Source organism: Aedes albopictus, chromosome 2, assembly GCF_035046485.1.
Source record: "Aedes albopictus strain Foshan chromosome 2, AalbF5, whole genome shotgun sequence".
In the NCBI taxonomy this organism is placed as follows: Eukaryota; Metazoa; Arthropoda; class Insecta; order Diptera; family Culicidae; genus Aedes; species Aedes albopictus.
The window spans coordinates 499,118,156-499,138,098 of NC_085137.1; the positions used below are offsets into that span (position 1 = coordinate 499,118,156).

Sequence of the window (19,943 nt, forward strand, 5' to 3'; positions counted from 1 at the left end):
ACTCTTGAGTTTAGATTCTAAAGTCTTCGGAAGTAACAGTAACTTTTTTCATTATATAAAGCTACCATTTGTGTTCTATCATGTTCAGTAAGTCTTTTGAAAGTTCAATAGTCAGTATCAGATCAGTCAGAATATCCTAGGTCATCCAAACTGTTCTTGAGCTTAGATCATAAAGTCTACGGGAGAAACAGTACCTTTTTTCCATTATACAAAGCTACGATTTGTATTCTATCATGTCCAGTAAGTCCTCTGAAAGTTCAATAGAGTAGTTCAGATCTGTTGGGATATCCTAGGTCATCCAAACCGTTATCTATTATGTCCAGTAAATCTTCTAAATGTTCAATGAACATCATGAGATCAACTGGGGTCATCTAAACTATCATGATGTTTAAAATTTAGCATCTACAACAGTTGAAGTTTCTGCTTTGGCTATATAGAGTTTATGTTTCTATTATCCTCACTGGAACTTACAGAATACAATCAGAGACTATGACATAGTTTCAGGATATTCAGAATCGTACACACTGCTCTGTGATAAATTACATGGAGTCTACAGTAGAGTGGGTCATCGTTTATATGGAAAATTGAAAAATTCAATGGCATCCCATCAGATCAAAGCTAGTTTGACCCCATTTCAGGACCCAAATAAGTGTGCAAAATTTGGGCACGATCGGTTATGTCTACGTTTTGTGCATCGCGTTTGAAGTTAGTATGGGGTTTTACATGGGAAAACACACTTTTTTGCATTTCTCTCATAATAAGCTCGAATTTTCTAAAACCATGTAACCGATAAAGTAAAAAGATAGCCTAGGGTGTCCTGAAAAACTTTGTCAAAGACCGCAAAATCGCTTTGCGGTCTTCAACAAAGTTTTTCAGAACATCCTAGGCTATCATTTTACAGTATCGGTTAAAAAGTTTCAGACAAACTTTTTCAACTTATGACAAAAATGCAAAAAAGCATGTTTTCCATGATGTTTTCCCATACAAAATCCCATACAAATTTCAATTGCAATGCGTAAAGTGTAGACGCAATTGATCGTGCTCAAATTTTGCACAGATACTCAGGACCCTAAACGGAACCAAAAAAGCTTTGATCTGAGAAAACGGTTCCGATGACCCACGCTAGTCTACAGCCGTAATAACAACTTTTTTGCTGTTTTGAGTTACACAACATTACCAACCATTTCATTAATTTAGCGTTGATTACAATTATATTAAAACAGAATCAACAATTCTTCAACACAACAATTGATTCGTGGCTGCAGTCCTTATATTCGGTCGCGTCACACATTTGCCTTCAGAGTTGTGCTCGAGATGTGGATTCGTCATATCTTCACCTTAGATGGATGTTCTTAGTTGTAGGGAAGTTTAGTAATCCTGAAATAACTCAAAGGTATTTTGGAATGGCTCTGAGTTTCACAAAAGTTCACGGATCTGAGTGGGTTAGACTAGGTAACGTAATTTTTTATTGCATAAATAATGCCTACAACGAACGCAAATTAAAAAAAAAAGTTTTATAAAAATTCGAGCAAGCAAAGGTACAGAACAACACCTACAAATCTTTGAAGAATATTAGTAAACATGATTCATTACACAGCGTAACAAAAAATAACTTTTGGTCTGTCTCAAGAGCCAACTTATGTGTCACTGACAGCTATACCCCAATTTATAGGGCAAAATATGCAATTTTGGGCTTTTTTGACTGCCAGCCAATAAGCATGGAAATATTTTTTTAAGCTATCAAAAGGTTAATTAGTCAATTTAAATCTATATTAACAACTCATGTAAAATATTTTGTTTGTGAACATCTGTACTCCAAGGTAGTTTGGCAGAACTGGAATATCCCTATATTGTCTATAAATAGCAATCTAGACTTCAAGAGCTTCACGGATTCCAGTAGATCATGCAATGCTATTATTTATGGCAAAAACACATAAAATTATTCTTGTATATTTGAAGGATTTCATTGTTGGACAGTTTGGACGATCCTAAATGTCCCAAAGGTTTATAATAATATTTAGCATACTTCATATTGGTCCAGTAACCGCGATTGATAGAGCAACGTTACTCAGTACAGCAGATATGGCTACTATTACGAGTGTAGGCCTGAAGTTCTGAACTCCAAAACAGTTTGGCTGACTTGGAATACCCCTATAGTATCTATAAATGGCATTATAGACTTCAAGAGCTTCACGGATCCCAGTAGATTACGCAAGGCTATTATTAATGGTTAAACCACATAAAACTATTTTTGTAGATTTGAAGGACTTCACTCTAGGAATACCTAGAGCATCTCAGACTACAAAACACCTTTCGATATTCTTGACGAAGGTTAAATGAATACATATGAACGTAACCCATATTCAAATTCAGCTTTTAGACCAAACTTTATGGTGTTCAGGATGTTCTAGGTTCTCGATAAAGTATCATATACAAATTTTCCCATTTTTTCTTAATAGAAGACTCAATTTACAACAACATTGCCGAAGACAGTGTTCTGGTTTATTGAATGTGTGAATTTATGCATCCGTTTCTATGTTAGGGTCATATGTATATGACCTCTCCGAAAGAAATCAATTTAGAACCATCTGGAAAGACGACTTTTGATTTATGCCTACACAACTTTCAGGAGGAAATCTGAGTTAGCTCTGAGACTAAAAACCATGTCACGCTCATTGGTCTGCACGTCTGCACTATAACTATCACTGTCAATCGATCGAAAACACCTACCTTCTGGCTGCCCTTGTGATTGATGACGCGTTGATCGGTTTTCCGCACCATCACGACCCGGGACAGTGAGCCGCAGTCGTGCGAGGAGCCAGCCGTCGCCAACTGCGTGATGTCCTTGATGGTTCTGGTAGGTCTGGAAAAACAGAAAATTTAGACAGAAAAAAAACATAGTTACCATCATCAGTTAGAACCTAGGATGATAGAAGCATGGTTAGAGGAGTTAGAGCATAGGGTATGTGTGCCATCCGTAATCTCATGCTCCCATATTCATCCTATTCGAAAACAAGCGATTACAGCATTGATTGATTCCGTTCTTTTTGTTTTCATGGGTGCTCACTTCTAACAAAAAATATAATAATAAGAAACAAAACAAACAGCGCTTCAATCCTTTGTTTTTCGTAGGATGAAAATGGGAGCCACATGCTTAATAAGGGAACCAATACCCTATATAAAATGGTGAGCTCCCGCCGAAACCGCACGCAAAACTGGAAATAGCATATGTAGGGTCTGGGACCATTTGGGCAGGAGCACCTATTTTGGGCACTTGCTGCTAGAACTCAGTCAATTTCAAATCGATTGACTTGAATTTTTGTTCACGGCTAGATACTGTGCCTAGCTGACCGTGTCTCAAAAATCAAGTCAATCGGTTGAAAATTGACTGAGTTATAGCAGCAAGTGCCCAAAATAGGTGCTCCTGCCCAAATGGTCCCAGACCCTACATTCACGATTTTTCATTCAGTTCCAAAAGCTGCAAATGCGTTTAAACTCAAACCTGATAGCACGTCGTTGCCCGGAATCACTCCGGAAACTGTCTAACTTAAAAGGACGAAGCTACATATTGCCAAAAGTAGTAGTGTGTCAACCGTGACTGTGTTGAAAGAGAGCTGTTTTTTACCATTTTCCACGATATTATACGGTGATTACAAGTGGGCGGAACGTGTCCATCAAATCTGAGTTCGACAATGGCCCCAGTTCAGAAAACGTTGTGGGTTTCGAAACCGTTGTATCTAGGCATCAACTGCTAAACCAATGTAATGATAGACTTCCCTAGAGACCGACAAACAAGCCCATGTTTGTTTCACCCGTTAAGCCGAGCTTTTACAGCTTTTTGACACGTTCGTCCATTATGCTAATGCAGGTGTAACGATAAGTGACAGGTTGTAAGAAATGTGTGCATTGAGGTTTTAGATAAACCCCTTATGACGAATAGAGCAACGCTATAAAAAATAGGATGAGATACCCCTATGTTCTTCCATTCGTCGAGAAAAATCACCAAAATATTTCTCAAGAAGCATTACAGGATCATATACGTACATCTCCGGGGTTTTCATCCATGCGATGTGGGCCTGCGAATCACTGCTTCAGAGAATCCACCTGGGATTCCCTCAGGAACTCCCCTGGGATTTCTGGAGAAATTAATTCTTTGTTGACTCATTATTACTCTTGGAATTTTTTCGGGATGCCTCATGGAATTTTTTTAGAAATTCTTTCAGGAGTTCTTTTTGGGACACCTCTAGCAGTTCCTTTAGGTGTTCCAGGAGTTCCTTCTAGGATTGTTGCAGTATAGTAGTTCTTTCAAGGAGGATTCAGGAATGCCTCCCGGTGTTTTATCAGGGATTCCTACAGAAGTTCCCTCGGTTATTTCAAAAGGAATTCCCTTAGGTATCCCTCCAGAAGCTCTTTTGAAAATTCCTACAGAAGGACGTCCTTTATAGATTAGCCTAGAACAGTGTTTCCCAAACTTTTTAGTGGCATCGCCCCCTTGGAGCTGAAGAAAACTGTTTTCGCCCAAAACTCTAGGAGTTCCTCTAGGTGTTTCAGGAATTCGTGTAGATGTTTCTTCAGAGATTTCTGCTGGAATTCCTCCAGAAGTTCTCTCAGAGATCTCTCCAGGAGTCCCTTCAGAGATTCTTCCAGCATGATCCAAGGATACCTCCAGGAGAATTCAGGGATTCTTCAGAATTTTCTTCTGGGATTCCAACACAAGATCATTCAGGGGTTAGTCCAGGAGTCCTTTTTAAGAATCGTTCAGGAGATTTTTCAAGGATTCCTACAGAAGTTTCTTAAGGGAATCTTCCAGGAGTTTTTCCAGGGATCGCTCCTGAAGTTCATTCGAAGATTTGCCCGGAATAATTCAGGGATGCCTACAGGAGTCACATCAGAGATTTCTCCAGAAGTTGCTTTAGAAACTCCTACAAGAGTTCATGCAGGGATTCTTCTAGGAGTTCCTCATGGAGTTTCTACAAGAATTCCTGCAGAATCTTTGAAGATTCCTCCTGGAAATCCTGGATTCCTCCAGAAAACTTTCAAGGTTTTCTCCTAGAATTTCTTCGGAGAATCCTCCCGGAAATACTTCCGAGTTTTGTTCTGGACAACTTTCAGGCATACCTCCACAATTCTTTCAGGGATTCTTCCTAGAATTCCTTCGGCGATTCATCCTGGCACTCCTCTGGGGATCCCTTCTGGAATTCCTTCAGGGATTTCTCCTGGACTTGCTTCGAAAATTCCTCTTGAAAAGTCTTCGAGGATTTCGCCGGAAAATCCTTTTAAGATTTGTCCTGAAAATCTATTGAAGATATGTCCTGGAAATTCTTTGAGGATTTGTCCAGGATTTTCTTTGATAGTTTATCCTGGAATTCCTTCAGGGATTAGTCCTGGGGTTCCTTCGAAGGTCCTCTTGAAAATTCTACGGGGATTCCGCCTGGGAATCCTTCGGAGATTTCTCCTGCAAATCCTTTGGGATTCCTCCTGGATTTTTTCCTGTGATTTCTTTAAGAATTACTCCAGCAAATCTTTCAGGAAATCCTCCAAGAAATCCTTCGGGGATTCTTCAACGGAAATCTTTCGGGGATTCCTCCTGGAATTCTTTCAGAGATTCCACCTAGAACTCCTACGTGGCCTCTTTCGAGGATTTCTGAAACTTTCGCTGGAATTCATAAGAGGATTCATGCTGGAATTTCTTTGAGGATTCCTGCTGGAGTTCTTTAGAGGATGTTTGCCGGAGTTCTTTCAGGGACTCCTTCAAGAATTCCTCCGGGGTATCTTCCTGGAATTTCTCTTCAATTCCAATCAGGGATTTCTTCGGAAGTTTCTGCAGAGATATTTCTCAGAGAGATTGTTGAACCAGGGATTCCTGCAGAGCTTCCTTCAGGGTTTCATTAAGAAGTTCCTTATGAGATTCCTCCACGAGTTTTTTTTTTTTTAGAGATCACCCTTCAATGACAATGAAGTAAAGATGATCAATTTCTCACGTCCATCGTTTTTCAAAATCTCTAGACCTCCTACCCCTTCTGTAACGCCATTTTCCTATACCTATAATATAGGGTGTCCCAGAAAGTATGGGCACAACTTTGCAGTTCTGCCATTTGGGAATGGATGCATAAACAAACTTTATTTTCACACATATCCTGCCTTAAATGCCAATCATTAAAATTTGCATTTTACACTTCGTTTGGATGTGGTGGAGCATTCCTTAAAAGACCATTTAAAGCTTCTGCACAAATTGCTATATTTTTCAATATCATCGCTTAACAAATTGTTTTCTACGCATGAAATAAGGCTCAATAAAAATTTCAAAAAATATATCCGTGTATTTCAACATGCGTATCTATTATACAATCCTTAGTTTGAATTGAAAACATATATTTTTGAATCTGAAAAATAAATATAAACACCAAAATCGATATTTATGAAAACCCGTTTTTCTAATAGTTGAAAACAAGCTTCTGAATATCTATCACAGCATGCAGAAAATTGCTATTTAATTTCACGATAAATAAAACAAATGCTCTAGCTTTATGAAGTGTAGTATAAATTATTTTTATTCTCCTTAAAACATGTTTCAAAACTCGAATATCTGTGGGCACGTCTTATCCAAAAATACACGGAGACAAATTTCGTTCGATTGAAACAAAAATATTCATGTTTATGCGGTAAACTGATAAAATTTTTAAAACTAAAATATTAATTTTTAAAACTAACTCAATTACATATTGATTTTTACAACACCCATTGAAGAGCCCCCCGTTCCGCCGTCGAAAACATAAACAAAACTCTCAAGTTCCAGCTGCAGCACCAACCAAGATTTCCTCTTGCAAAAAAAGGCAAGTTTCACCAAAAGTTTCCACGAAATCCCATTGATTTCGGGAGCGTATGTTATCTACATGATGCTGGCATTGAAAGTGCCACGCGGGAAGTGGGCTTTCCTAGAGAACGAAATGACTTTGTAAATTTAATTGGAAAACAAATATTTCCGTAGGGCCGACCTGCCACAAAAAACAAAAATGTTTACATTTGTTTCTAACATAACCTGTCAGAAGATGCATGTTTGTTTCAAAAATGGATTGAATTTGCTTCAAATGTGACGTTCGATTTGCTCCAAACAGTTTTATTTTTGTTGCCAGAACAAATTGACAATTTATTTGAGTTTACCTGAAATATTTTTGATTTTACCATGCTTTTTTCTGCGTGTAGAAAAGGCGAATTTTTCAGTTTTCTCAAAATTTTAAAATACCCAAACGCACAGGCAAAACATATTTTTATGAAAAATTCAAATCAACCATCTGAGGAAACATGTTTTCGAATATATCATGCGAAAAAAATTCAAAAAAATTGTTTCGAATTGGGGTATTTGGCAAAACCGTAAAAAAGTAGTTTGTGCAGAAGTTTTAAAAGTTGTTTTTTCATTTCAAACATTCTGCATATAAAAACCTTTTTTAATGTATAAACTCTCTACAGGTATCAATGAAAATACTTTGAATATAAGTACAAAAATATAAAAATTGTCGTTTGTTAAGAAAATCCTTGTATTTTCGCTATACAAAGTTGTGCCCATACTTTCTGGGACACCCTATACACATTCCTGGGCATTAGGGCAGTTCAGACTTCAAATATGTTAAAAATTCAAAGCTCCCATATGTTCATTGCAATCCTTGGTGCAAAACTAGAGCCCTGGCAAATTTTCAGCCATTTCGGTGGTGATTTAATGGTGGCCCAAAAGCAAAAAAGGTTTATATGGGAATTACTATGGAGAATTTTTGAAAAAGGTTCTACACGCTGTAGAGCATTAACACGTGGATAAAGTTATAGGGTCAAAGACAAATTGAATTCTTCAGATCTCAATGATGAATGTTGCTGAATACCGCAACTCATTTCGACTCATGAAAAAGAAGTAATTAATCAATATTCATCCATGCATGCTTGAACAGAAGACCACAGCTCGACCGACATGCTTGACACACAATCATAGTACATATGCGTGTTAGCTTCTTGCACACCTTGAAGGACATCATGTATGAAGATGCTCAATCGAGTGAAAATTTGTTAAATATTTTTTTGCCAATTGTCGAAATAAGTTCCGGTCTTCGGCAATATTCATCACTGAGATCTGAAGAATTCAATTTGACTTTGACCCTATGACTTCATCCATGTGTGAATGCTCTACAACGCGGAGAGCTTTTTTTGAAAATTCTCCATAGTAATTCCCATACAAACCTATTTTGCTCTTGGGCCACCATTAAATCAACACCGAAATGACTGAAAATTTGACAGGACTCTAGTTTTGCACTAAGGATTGTAATGAACATATGGGAGCTTTGAATTTTCAACATGTTTGAAATCTGAACTGCCCTACTGGGCATCCTTGTTCATTGGAATTTAACATCATTTTCCATTGAAATTTGTTCGTAGAATCTATTTTCGATAACAAAAACAAAATAAAAAAACTGCTTCCATCTGCTTGTTTACAAAATCGACGAAAAATTAAAATTTTACAAAAAATAGTTGGAAGCATTTGACCAAGCATTTACACTCAGTGTATTTTTAATTTTTTTTATCTGTATTAACGAGATTTTTATCCCTAGGCTAGTTCATCTCGGGACCCACGCTGTACTTCCATTCCGAAGGAAGAACCCACATTTTGTGTGTTTGTCGCGAGTAGGATTCGATCCCAGGTCCTCGGCATGATAGTCAAGTGTTCTAACCATCACACCAGGTCCGCTCCATTTTTAATTTAAAAGTTCAAAAGTTCAAATGGTTCACGAAATCCAGTGCATGAAAAATATCATTCAAATTGAAAAATATCGAGTCAATAATGACATATTTTTTCGTGTTTTATGCTGGAAATGCTCTATATGACTTCTAAGAATGTTGTGAAACTTGGCAGGTTCGAAATTCATAGCTTCTGGAAGAGTCATGGTAAATATAGTCTTAAACACTATACCAAACGAACTTAACCCGTTGTTAAGGGGAAACATCAAAGAATACAAATATGGCTGCCACAATGCACAATGGGAAAAAAATAGATATAAAACACCAATAAATTCAATATCTCTGCTCGGAGTGGATGGATTCGAATGAGTTTTTGACACAAACTGCAAAAATCTCTACAGTTTCAGATAAGGAGGGTGTCATTCGCCGCACAATGCTGTAAATCAGTGTATCGGGCCCGTTTTACCCCACTCTCTCTATGTTTCACCTTTTAAGAAAAATCCTGGAGTGTAAAATAAATGATTTATTATCTTCGTGCTTGTGTAAAAACTTCCGTAGTATCGAATGGAGCTGGTTTGGCTCACCGTACGGCCTTAAAAATTGAAATATCTGTGGAGCGGACCTGGTGTGATGGTTAGAACACTTGACTATCACGCAGAGGACCTGGGATCGAATCCCACTCCCGACAAACTCACAAAAAACGTGAGTTCTTCATTCGGAAGGGAAGTAAAGCGTGGGTCCCAAGATGAACTAGCCTAGGGCTAAAAATCTCGTTATTACAGACAAAAAAAATTGAAATATCTTCAAATAACCCCGACATCCCCTATTTCTTTGAAATTTCACATGCTACTTCGCCCGGAGTGGAACGCATTCTAAATACGAGTAAAATGAGTCATTTATTTTGCACGCCAGTCAGAAATTGATGAGGATTTACTTAAAAAAGTGTGTGAGAGTGAGATAGCGGGGTAAAACGAGCTCAATGCACTTATTTTCAGCATCGTGTGGAGAATGGCACCCTCCTTATCTGAAACTATAGAGATTTTTAAGTTTGTGTCAAAAATTCATTCGAATCCATCCACTCCGAGCAAAAATATTGAATTTATTCGCGTTTTATACTTCTTTTTTGCCACTGTGCAATGGCCGACTTGGTCCCCTACTCACGTTTTCAAGAACACCAATCATGAAAATTCGTAAACAAATGCTCTCGATTTGGAAAACTGCCTCTTTTTGCAAGTGAGCAAAGCTGGGATAAACAAGTGCGGCTTGGTTCGATGCTTCGCTCGTCAGATTTGTGCCTCTAAAGTTTGTATGCAAAATTGCAATGGAATTTCTTGATGTTTCACATTAGGTACCCACATCTACTGCGATTCACTATCAAAGACGACAAAATTGTCAAAAAAGCTTCTTTAACATGTACCTTATTCCCAACAAAACATCGAATGACCGCTCAATACGACTTCCCGAGTTGTTTGACTTGAGCAAATAAGCACATCACCGAAACGCACTATCAGCCGACCAAATATTTGTATTTGCTTCTTGACGCTGCTGTTGACACGTTGTTATGTCTCGTGGAAGCACGCCCGCCGGCTGCCGTCTCAAGTGCCAACACTTGCCGGTTAATCAGCCATCAGACGAAACGAAACGAGCAAACATTCTGTCCTTGCCCAACTATGGGTTTTTTCATGAATTTTAATCGATCTCCGAGCGCATATAGTAGGTATATACGAATGCCTACAAATTGCTACACAGAGAACGCAGGAGATTCGAGCGGCCCCTTGGGCTGCCCTCCGATGGAAACATTATTCTCGTTCGGTGTTTGCGCTTGTCTTTTTCCATAATTGAACTCTCACTCGTATCGTTCTGATCCGCTAATAATTAATTCATCAATTGAGGTTGGCCATTTATTTTACGGGCCAACTAACGACATACATACATATATGCCGGACCGTGTTGATCAGGCTGTAAACGCACAGCAATATTATGCACAGCGCAGAGTGGCTGGGTTCGAAGCCCTTAGGAGCTCTCGGTAGCCTGCAGAAGTGTCCATTGCACACTCAGTTGAGAAACAGTCTAAATCTCAGTTGCGGTGTAACGCCACAGAGGAAATATAGCATACACGGCGTTGAGGTCGGGTTGTACCCCGTCTCGCAAGAGAGAGGACCGAATCAAAGCCACATGTTGACACCGCGCGCACTTGCCTGGTCGACATGTGGCTATGGCGAAAGCGAGTGTACCCGCTGGTTTTATTCGCAAACGCACTGCCCAGCTGCTACAAAGCGCACATAATTATGGTCGTCCGTCAGTCCATCAGTGCGCCACTGCTGCGTGTGGGGAATCCACCGACTTGACGACGCTCTGAGCATAAGAATCATGTCATGCTGAGGCTGAGCACTCACTTTTTACTCCTTCAGTACATATTTAGCAAAACGGTTCGGATCAATGCCATAATGTGCGGTGCGAGGAAAGGAGTGGCTCCATCCATATTACTTATTAGGGAGATTTATGATCGATAATGATGGGTGCGGCAAGACGGTATCCGATTGCATGTGGATTTGCACGAACCGTTTCCACCGAAGGATTGGTAAATCTTCTAATGTGCATTAGTTGGCATAGGGAATGAAAATTGCAAAAATTACCTACAAGAAAATTAGTACGATGTTTTCATGATCTGAATAGATTTGTATAATTTATGGAGCAATCGAAGTTATTCTCGATGACCGAACAACCCAAACGAAAACGGCCTACGATGCATCGATTTTGCCGCCTTTAAAAACATGGCCATTAGCATGGGACAAACATCAAATTCTCGCTCCAGTCGACTTTTTTAATTCCATTTAGGTCCCATATGAACTGTGCAAAATTTCAGCGCAATCGGTGAAACTATAATTTAGCGCAAGCGGTTCAAAGTTTTCATAGGATTTACTATGGGAAAAGTTACACTTTTAGATAAAAAATCCCAGAGGTTCCCTTTTGTCTCCTTAATTCAAATCGATCAACGCTTCTTGTAGAAAAATCATTTATGAAACTTTCCTTCGAAGACCGCAAAACGATTGGATGCTTGTGGAAAAAGTTATTGATTTATTACCGATTAGTGAACCAACGAACGGCTTTTTGATTTGTTTTATTAGCAGCACTGCAGCTGCTGCCTTGGCTGCTGCTGTTTCTGGGGGTGGTGATGCCTCCCGCCACCCTATGCAACAACGGCAGCAGCAGTGCTGCTAATAAAACAAAATAAAAAGCCGTTTGTTAGATCACTAATCGGTAATAAATCAATAACGTTTTCCACAAGCATCCAATCGTTTTGCGGTCTTCGAAAGAAAGTTTTATAAATGATTTTTCTACAAGAAACGTTGATCGATTTGAATTAAGGAGACAAAGGGCGACCTGTGGGTTTTTTTGTTTGAAAGTGTAACTTTTCTCATAGTGAATTCTATGCAAACTCTGAACTGCTTGCGCTAATTTATAGTTTCACCGAATGCGCTGAAATTTTGTACACTTCATATGGAACCTAAATGGAATCCAAAAAATCGACTGGAGTGAGGATTTATTTTTTCCATACAAGCGTGTCCCATACTAATGGTCATACGTAGTATCTTTTTCCAACACAGCCTTCCTTATCGTTACACCTAGAGATCACCACAGCAAACGGAATCGCAAATCGACCACGTTCTGATTGATAAGCGGCAGCTGTCCGACATTGTCGATGTCAGGACGAATCTTGGCGGTAACATCGACTTCGATCACTACATGGTGATGGTCAAACTGCGTCCAAAACTTTCCGTCATGAACAATGTACGATACCGGCGACCACCACGGTACATCCTAGAGCGACTAAGTCAACCGGATTCACGCAGAACCTAGAGGCAGCATTCCCAGTCGAAGATGAGCTCGAGTGGAGTAGAGTAATAGCAGCCATCAACGACGCAGCCGAGAGCACCCTCGGGTATGCGGAACAGGGTTGACGGAACAAATTGACGAGGAGTGCAGAGCGATTCTGGACGAGAATAATGCAGAGCGGACGGTAATGCTACAGCATGGAAACCGGCAGAATGTGAAACAATACAAGCAGGAGCGGAAACCCGTCTCTTCCAAAAAAAAATCGCCGCCTTGAAGAAGCGGAGTGCAAGGTAATGGAGCTGATGTGCCGTTCTCGAGAAATACCGAGGTTCTACCAGAAGCTCAACGCTTCTTACAGCGGGTTTATGCCGAAATATGCAGAAATAAGCGTGGAGGCATCTTGAGGGACGAACGTGAAGTGATCGATAGGTGAAAGCAGCACTTCGATGAGTACCAGAATTGCGTGAAGCACCAAATATCTACCGGAGGAGTACAAGGAAGGTACTATCTGCAACATTCACAAGGAAGGTGACCATTTGGAATGTTAGAACTTCAGAGCGATAGCAATTTTGAATGCCGGTTACAAACCCCTATCCCAGATCATCAGCGAAAATCATGGCGAAAACCGAATGAGCTCGTGGGAAGTTCTAAAGCCGGCTTCATCGACGGCCGGTCGACAACGGACCAGATCTTCAAATCCTATGTATTTACGGCATCACCTATCCGTCGACTTCAAGGCTGCATGCGACAGCATTGGTCGTACAGAGCTTGGAAAATCATGTACGAAGAAAACGGCTTTCCTTTCAAGGGAAAGTGTGGCCTTCATCTCCGATCCGCCTTGAACACGCTTTGTAAGATTGCTTCTGTCAGGGCTTTAACTTTACCACGACTTGTGTTCAGCTAGATCGGCCAACCCTGAGACTCCCTACTTTTACAGACTTTGGCGAATGCCACAGGTAGGTAGATTAACCAAGGTCAGCTGTGTCTTTGCTAGGCCTTTTCGTAGATAAACAGAGCCACGGTGGTCACCTGCATCTCACACTCTTCGTCTTCTTCTTCGACTTATACTTCTTCTTTGTGTACACTACAGTCCACGGGGCTGCCAAGTAACCAAAAGTTCTGCTTCCCATGACAAACTGCACTTCAGAAGTTCAGATAAAGTTCCGAATGGAACATTCTGGTTGCTTAAGAGGCTAACGATGAGCCTTGCTGGAACTTCGCAAATAAGTTCAATTTTTGTAGAAAACTCAAGCATGCTCAAATAAAAGACAAATATAAATTTATCAAATTAATGAATTGAGATGTGCGAGAGTTCGACTGTTAGATCTATGTTCTAGGTTATGCACAATCGTTTCCGAATCGTAGGGACGAATCATAAACGTTTCGTTCTAGAAAGTCAAGAATTGATAAGCCGAATTTCCTATCCTAGAATAACCTAGAATTTCGCGGAAGCCGCGAAATCCCCGAAATGAGACCATGGCCGCGAAATGTCGCAAAATTTGACAACATTGAGAAAATACTGAACAAATTTCCAACAATTTCATAGTCTCCAGCTTGAAATGGTCTTATCGACAGTGTACAGTAGGCTGCGGCTTATTTTTGAAAAGTTGTTGAAACCAGGAATTCGTGAGCTCTTTTGGATTCAAATGACACAAAAAGAGAAACCTCTGAGTTTAAGCCAAAAATATTGTGATTTAGAGGTCGCGCAATCGCTTCAAAGTTGAATTTTCGAGTAATAAAAAGGTGTTTTCACTTCAAGTGCCATAACTTTCTCAATTTTCAATCGATTTTCAATCTTTTTTTATGAATTTCTCACAAATTAAATTTCGAATAAACTCGTAGAACATCATTTTTTTCCAAAGTCACGCAAAATATGAGTTTTTGAAGATTTAATTCATTTTTTTCTTCTTTTTATAAAATTTTTTGACTTTAGAGTCCTATAACTATAATTCAATGGTATCCCATCAGATCAAAGCTTTTTTGATCCCATTTCAGGACCCAAATAAGTGTGCAAAATTTGAGCACGATCGGTTATGCCTACATTTTGCGCATCGCGTTTAAAGTTCGTATGGGACTTTACATGGGAAAACACACTTTTTTACATTTCTCTCATGACAAGCTCAAATTTTTCTAAAACCATGTAACCAATTAAGTGAAAACATAGCCTAGGGTGTCCTGAAAAACTTTGTCAAAGACCGCGAAGTGATCTGATGCTTATGAAAAAACTTATAGCGTTGGCATTGCTTGGCGAAATAGCATAATTTTGTTGCTATTGTTATTCCTTTATATGTTAAAACATAAACACATGCATGCGGTTCGTTGGTTATAACTATTTTCACAAACATCGGATCGCTTTCCAGTCTTCAACAAAGTTTTTCAGAACATCCTAGGCTATCATTTTACAGTATCGGTTAAACAGTTTCAGACAAACTTTTTCAACTTATGGCTAAAATGCAAAAAAGTATGTTTTCCCATACAAAATCCCATACAAATTTCAATTGCAATGCGCAAAGTGTAGACGCACCCGATCGTGCTCAAATTTTGCACAGATACTCAGAACCCGAAACGGAACCAAAAAAGCTTTGATCTGAGAAAACGGTTCCGATGACCCACACTATTGTACAGCAGTGAAGATAGCTAGTTAGCAGTCTATCACGCAGGAGAATCCAGTTCAAATCTACATAGCAGGCAATATGTGTGAAAATATAGTTATCACAGGCAATTTTAGACATGAATCACAATACCAACTAGGTTATGATAAATCTGAAAAATTTTTTTTTTTTGTTTCTGCATGTATTTTGGCAAAGCTCCATCAGAAGCTGCTAAGAAGGCTATCCAGCTACCTTATGTGAAACTTTGAATAAGCTGCTTAGCTTCGGCATGACTTGCGAAGCCTCAACAAGGCCTGTTTGATGTCCTTTCTGAAATTCGACTTCGATGACGCAAAGTCGACGATGTAGCTGTAGTCAAGCAGCTGTGCAGCCATCTCCATGGCAGAAAGCCACCCCTTTTTATATTTACGGCCCTCATCTACCACGCTCTATCTATGAACACTTCCGGCGTTATTTTTTTTTTCAGATATTTCTCCAATGATTCCCTCAAGAAACTTTAAGGAACCTCCAAGGATTCCATCTGAAGTTCTGTCATGTATTCTTCCAGGAATTTTTCCACAGATCGCTCGAGAAATTCCTCCAGTGATTGCTTCGGCATGGACTTTTTTCCAGGAACTCCTCCAAGAATAACCTCAGGAATTCTTCCATATAATCCTTGAAAATTCCGAAAATCCCTCTAGCCATTACTCCATATATTTCTTCAGGAATTAGTTCAAGGATTCCTTCAGGAATTTCCTATAGGTTATTTTTAAAATTCCTCCAAAAATTTACTCGAAGCAGGATTCCTGCTTCCCATTCTATATCTTAAATTGGAACATATTCAGCAGCGAACGGTTGTCGCTTTTGTTCGTGTGCCTGCTTGTCAGTGACGAAAGAAACCTTCGGCAAATAGTTAGAAGTCACTCTGGGAAATTATTCATTCACATATTCGCATCACAACCGATCAACCGGCGATGCGATTCGTGAGTAATAGGAGTGATACTGTGTATACGATTCATTTATGTTTTTAAAAGATATGTATTATTTTTATTTTATTTTTTTTGCTTTTCCAGAGTTTTATTATCAATACACTAAAAATCTACGCATTATCGTTTCCTATCAACCTTCGCCATTTATGACAACAACAACAAACACAATGAATAACGATGCCAAATGACTAGCGCGTCGCAGCACATTGGGATACGGTTTTGCGTGTTCTTTGAGTACAATCCGCTTTCTGCATCTTTCTCGACTCGCCTCAGCAAGGGGGAGTGAATATGATTGAAATGAGGCGGATATACTGATCCTTGCCTCGAAGTGTTGTTTTGAAAATTCCTTCAGTAGGAATGAACCAGTAATTCCTTCAAGTATCCATCAGAAACTTCTCCAAGTGTGCTTTCAAGAATTCTTACAGCCATATCTGCACCAATCCCTCCAAGGATTTCTTCAGGAATGCTTCCAAAGCATTCCATCTAGAATGCATCCCAAGGTCCATTCTGGAATTCCTTTAAAGATTTCAATCAAAAATTAAACCAAAGATTCGTTCCGAAATTTCCTACCAGCATTCCTTCAGATATTTCTCTAAGGAGTCCTTAAGGAATATCTCCATATGTTCATCCATAAATTTCTCCACGTATTCTGCCAAGAAGTAATTCATAAATTCTATCAGAAATTGCTTCAACAATTTACTCAGAATTTTGATGAATTTTTTTACATTTTATAGTATTTTTTTTTTTATTTACAATGTTTACAATTTTTCAATGATTCTTTCGAAAACACGTTCAAAGATTGCTTTGAAAATTCCTCCAAGGGGTCCCAAGGGGATTTTCTAAAATTCCTGCTTTAGGAATTCCTCCAAGAATTTTGTTTTGTGTTACTAATTTTTCTAAGGTTTCGGTCTTAAAATCTACCAAGGTTTCATACATGACTCTTTTGAAGATTTTTTTTTCTGAAATTATTCCAGAGATTTTTTAAGAACTTCATAAAGGAGTTCCTAAAGATATTCCCTCATGAATTCCTACAAGAACTCTTCCTGGTAAATTTCAATGGGATCCTTTTGAAGTTTACCAGGAATAACTTCAGGATGGTAGAACTTCGGGATTTCTTCGGGAAGTTCATCAGAAATTTGTTAAACATTGTCCATTAAACAGCTTCCAGAGGTTTTTTTCATTACTTATTACTTTAGTGATTCAGGCAGGAATTCCTCCAGGGATTCCCACAGTATTTCATACAGAGATTCCTTCAGAATTTCCTCCAGATATTCCTCAATGTACTATCCCAGAAATTTATCCGGTATTTCCTCAAAGATAACTCCAATTCTTAGAAAAATTTATTCAAAATAAATACGTCATAGAAATGTCTACGGAAATTTCTTTAGAAACATCTACAGATTTTATGCAAAAGAATTTTTGATGACGCTGGATTTCTCCAAGAATACATAAAAAACATCCAAAAATTTAATTCAAAAAATTATCAGAAACTTTCCTATAAATTCCTTGAAATTTGTTTTCTCAAGGAATTTTACAAATGGTTTCCTGAGAAGTTTCTCCAGGTAGTTCTCAGTAAATTCCTCCTGGAATTTCTTCAATAGTTTCTCTGATACTTTTCACGGATATTCCTCCAGACATTCATTCAAAAGTGCATCCTACGATTTCTACAGGGATTCTATTGAAGATATCTTTAAAAAATCTTTCAGGGTTTTTCTCAGAAATTCCTGCCGAGTTTTCTTCCAAAATTTCTCTAACGATATTTTTTATATTTCCAAATACTTCTTCAGAATCTTAGGCATTCAGGCGTTCGATTTGAATAGGTTGGCTCTACATAGGAATGACAGAAACTTCGGACCTTTTTAAATCGAACGCCAGGATTTCTTTAAGAATTTCAGCAAGGGATATCTTTAAAAGTTCTTCCATGGAGTTATTCAAAAATTCTTCTTAAAAATTTTATTCAAATCCTACAGGGATTGCTTTGAAACTACTTTCCAAGGTTTCTCTAAAAATTCTTTGCAGAATTCATTCAGTGGTTTTTGCAGAAAGTCATGCAGATATTTTTTGGACAATATTCTTGCGGAATGCGTAAAGGAATCACTTGAAAATGTGTGCAGAAATTGCAGACAAAGATACTGGTGGAGTTATTGAATAAATCCCTCAATAAATTTCTGAGGAATCCCTGGAGAAATCCTTGGAGAACTCCTAGAGATACACCTAAAGAATTCTCAGAAACATATCTATATATATAAAAATGCGTTTGAAGTCTCTTTGAGGCAACAAAACTCATAAATGGGTGGACCGGTCAGGATGATTCTTGCATGGTTTCATTCGTAGGTGACTGTGTTTATAAGTAGTAAAAGAACTTAACAACTAGAAAAGTAGGAAAATTGTGAAATTACTGATTTTTTATTAGTTGGGAAGAAATTCAATACGATCGAAATACAACCAATCTAGAGTGCGGTGCTGCAATGACCTCAACAATTGTCAAACCACCACAACCAGGCAAGACAAAGTTTGTTGGGACAGCTAGTTTTACATAATTTCTGAGTATAAACACAAATATCCTGGATGAGATTCTTAAACAAATCCTGAAGAAATTCTTCAGTGAATCAATGATACATATTGCCCATTTTACTGGCATTTTACCAGATTAGCTGGTATGTCTGAAACATACTGGAAAAACTTGTAATTAAGAAGGCACGAAAAGTTGCTAATTGGCAAATTGGGAGATGAAATTTGTGAAAAAAATCGCGTTCTGGTGGGATTCGAGCCCACGACTCCGTATTCGCTAGACCGGCGCTTCAACCAACTAAGCCACAGAACAGGTAATGGTTCTGCGGAATAGAAAGCCAAACTGACTCCGAAGCCGCACCATGAACACTCCTATTTCACAAACTCATCTCTCTTTTCGGCTTGGATGCCAATCCACAACACACTCCTATTTGTGCCCACTAACTACAAGTGCGAGCGAATTATTTATATGAAGCCGAGACTTATGTCGAATTCGTTTATTTGCACCGCCTGCACCGCTTTGCCACCGGGTGTAGCAAACTTGCACCGAAACCGTTCGTTTATTCGCAGGTACTGTTCTGTTTTGACACCCGATTGGCACCGGTGCAAGAAAATGCTACACCCAGTTTGAGCACGGTGTAGCAGGTACAAAGCTAGTTTTACCAATACATGCATATCGCTGAACTTGTATCGTGGTTTTGTTTTGGTAGGAATGATGATTTTCTTTTCGGTATTAGGTAAACAGTTTTCTTGGATATTGATTTAACAGCAAACAGCAAAACAGCAAATCAAAATTATTTAAACTTGATCGATGATTATCACGTCTTTCAATCAACTTCTGAGGAATCTTCAAAATTTATCGGTAACATGAATTTTCAAAGAATTGATTCAACGTATATTTTTCCCATTACTTTTTTTTTTTTGATTATCGCAAATATGTGGATTACTTTCAATGATTTTAATCATTAGAATTTTCTGTCGCATAGTGAACTATTATTTATGAAAAAAATTGACGTAATAAAGTTTTGATAAGCGCAGAATAGAATAAAAATTTATTCATTTAAATTGGACTGAAATATTACTGAAGTAACATTTTGTAGGTACAAACAGTTTCAAAAACCGTAAATTCTATATTTTTTTTCTTACAACAAATATTGAATTTTTGAATTATATCAAACAAATGTCACTTAAGGATGGTTAAAGCGTTTTTAATATGAGTTACCTTTCAATAACGTTATCTTCTAAAAAGCATTTATTTATTTTTCTTTTTACGTTGTAGCTAAACGTTTTCTATTGA

General features: G+C 38.4%; 1 protein-coding gene across 7 annotated transcripts in view; it reads right to left on the minus strand.

Moving 5' to 3' along the window:
* The window catches only part of LOC109622511 (uncharacterized), a 112,374-nt gene that overhangs the window by 23,768 nt on the left and 68,663 nt on the right, over positions 1 to 19,943 (minus strand). For all 7 annotated transcript variants that reach the window (XM_062854384.1, XM_062854387.1, XM_062854385.1 and 4 more), the window contains one exon: positions 2,731 to 2,863. In XM_062854384.1, the coding sequence (XP_062710368.1) occupies positions 2,731 to 2,863 (133 nt within the window). The remainder of the gene's footprint in view (positions 1 to 2,730; positions 2,864 to 19,943) is intronic.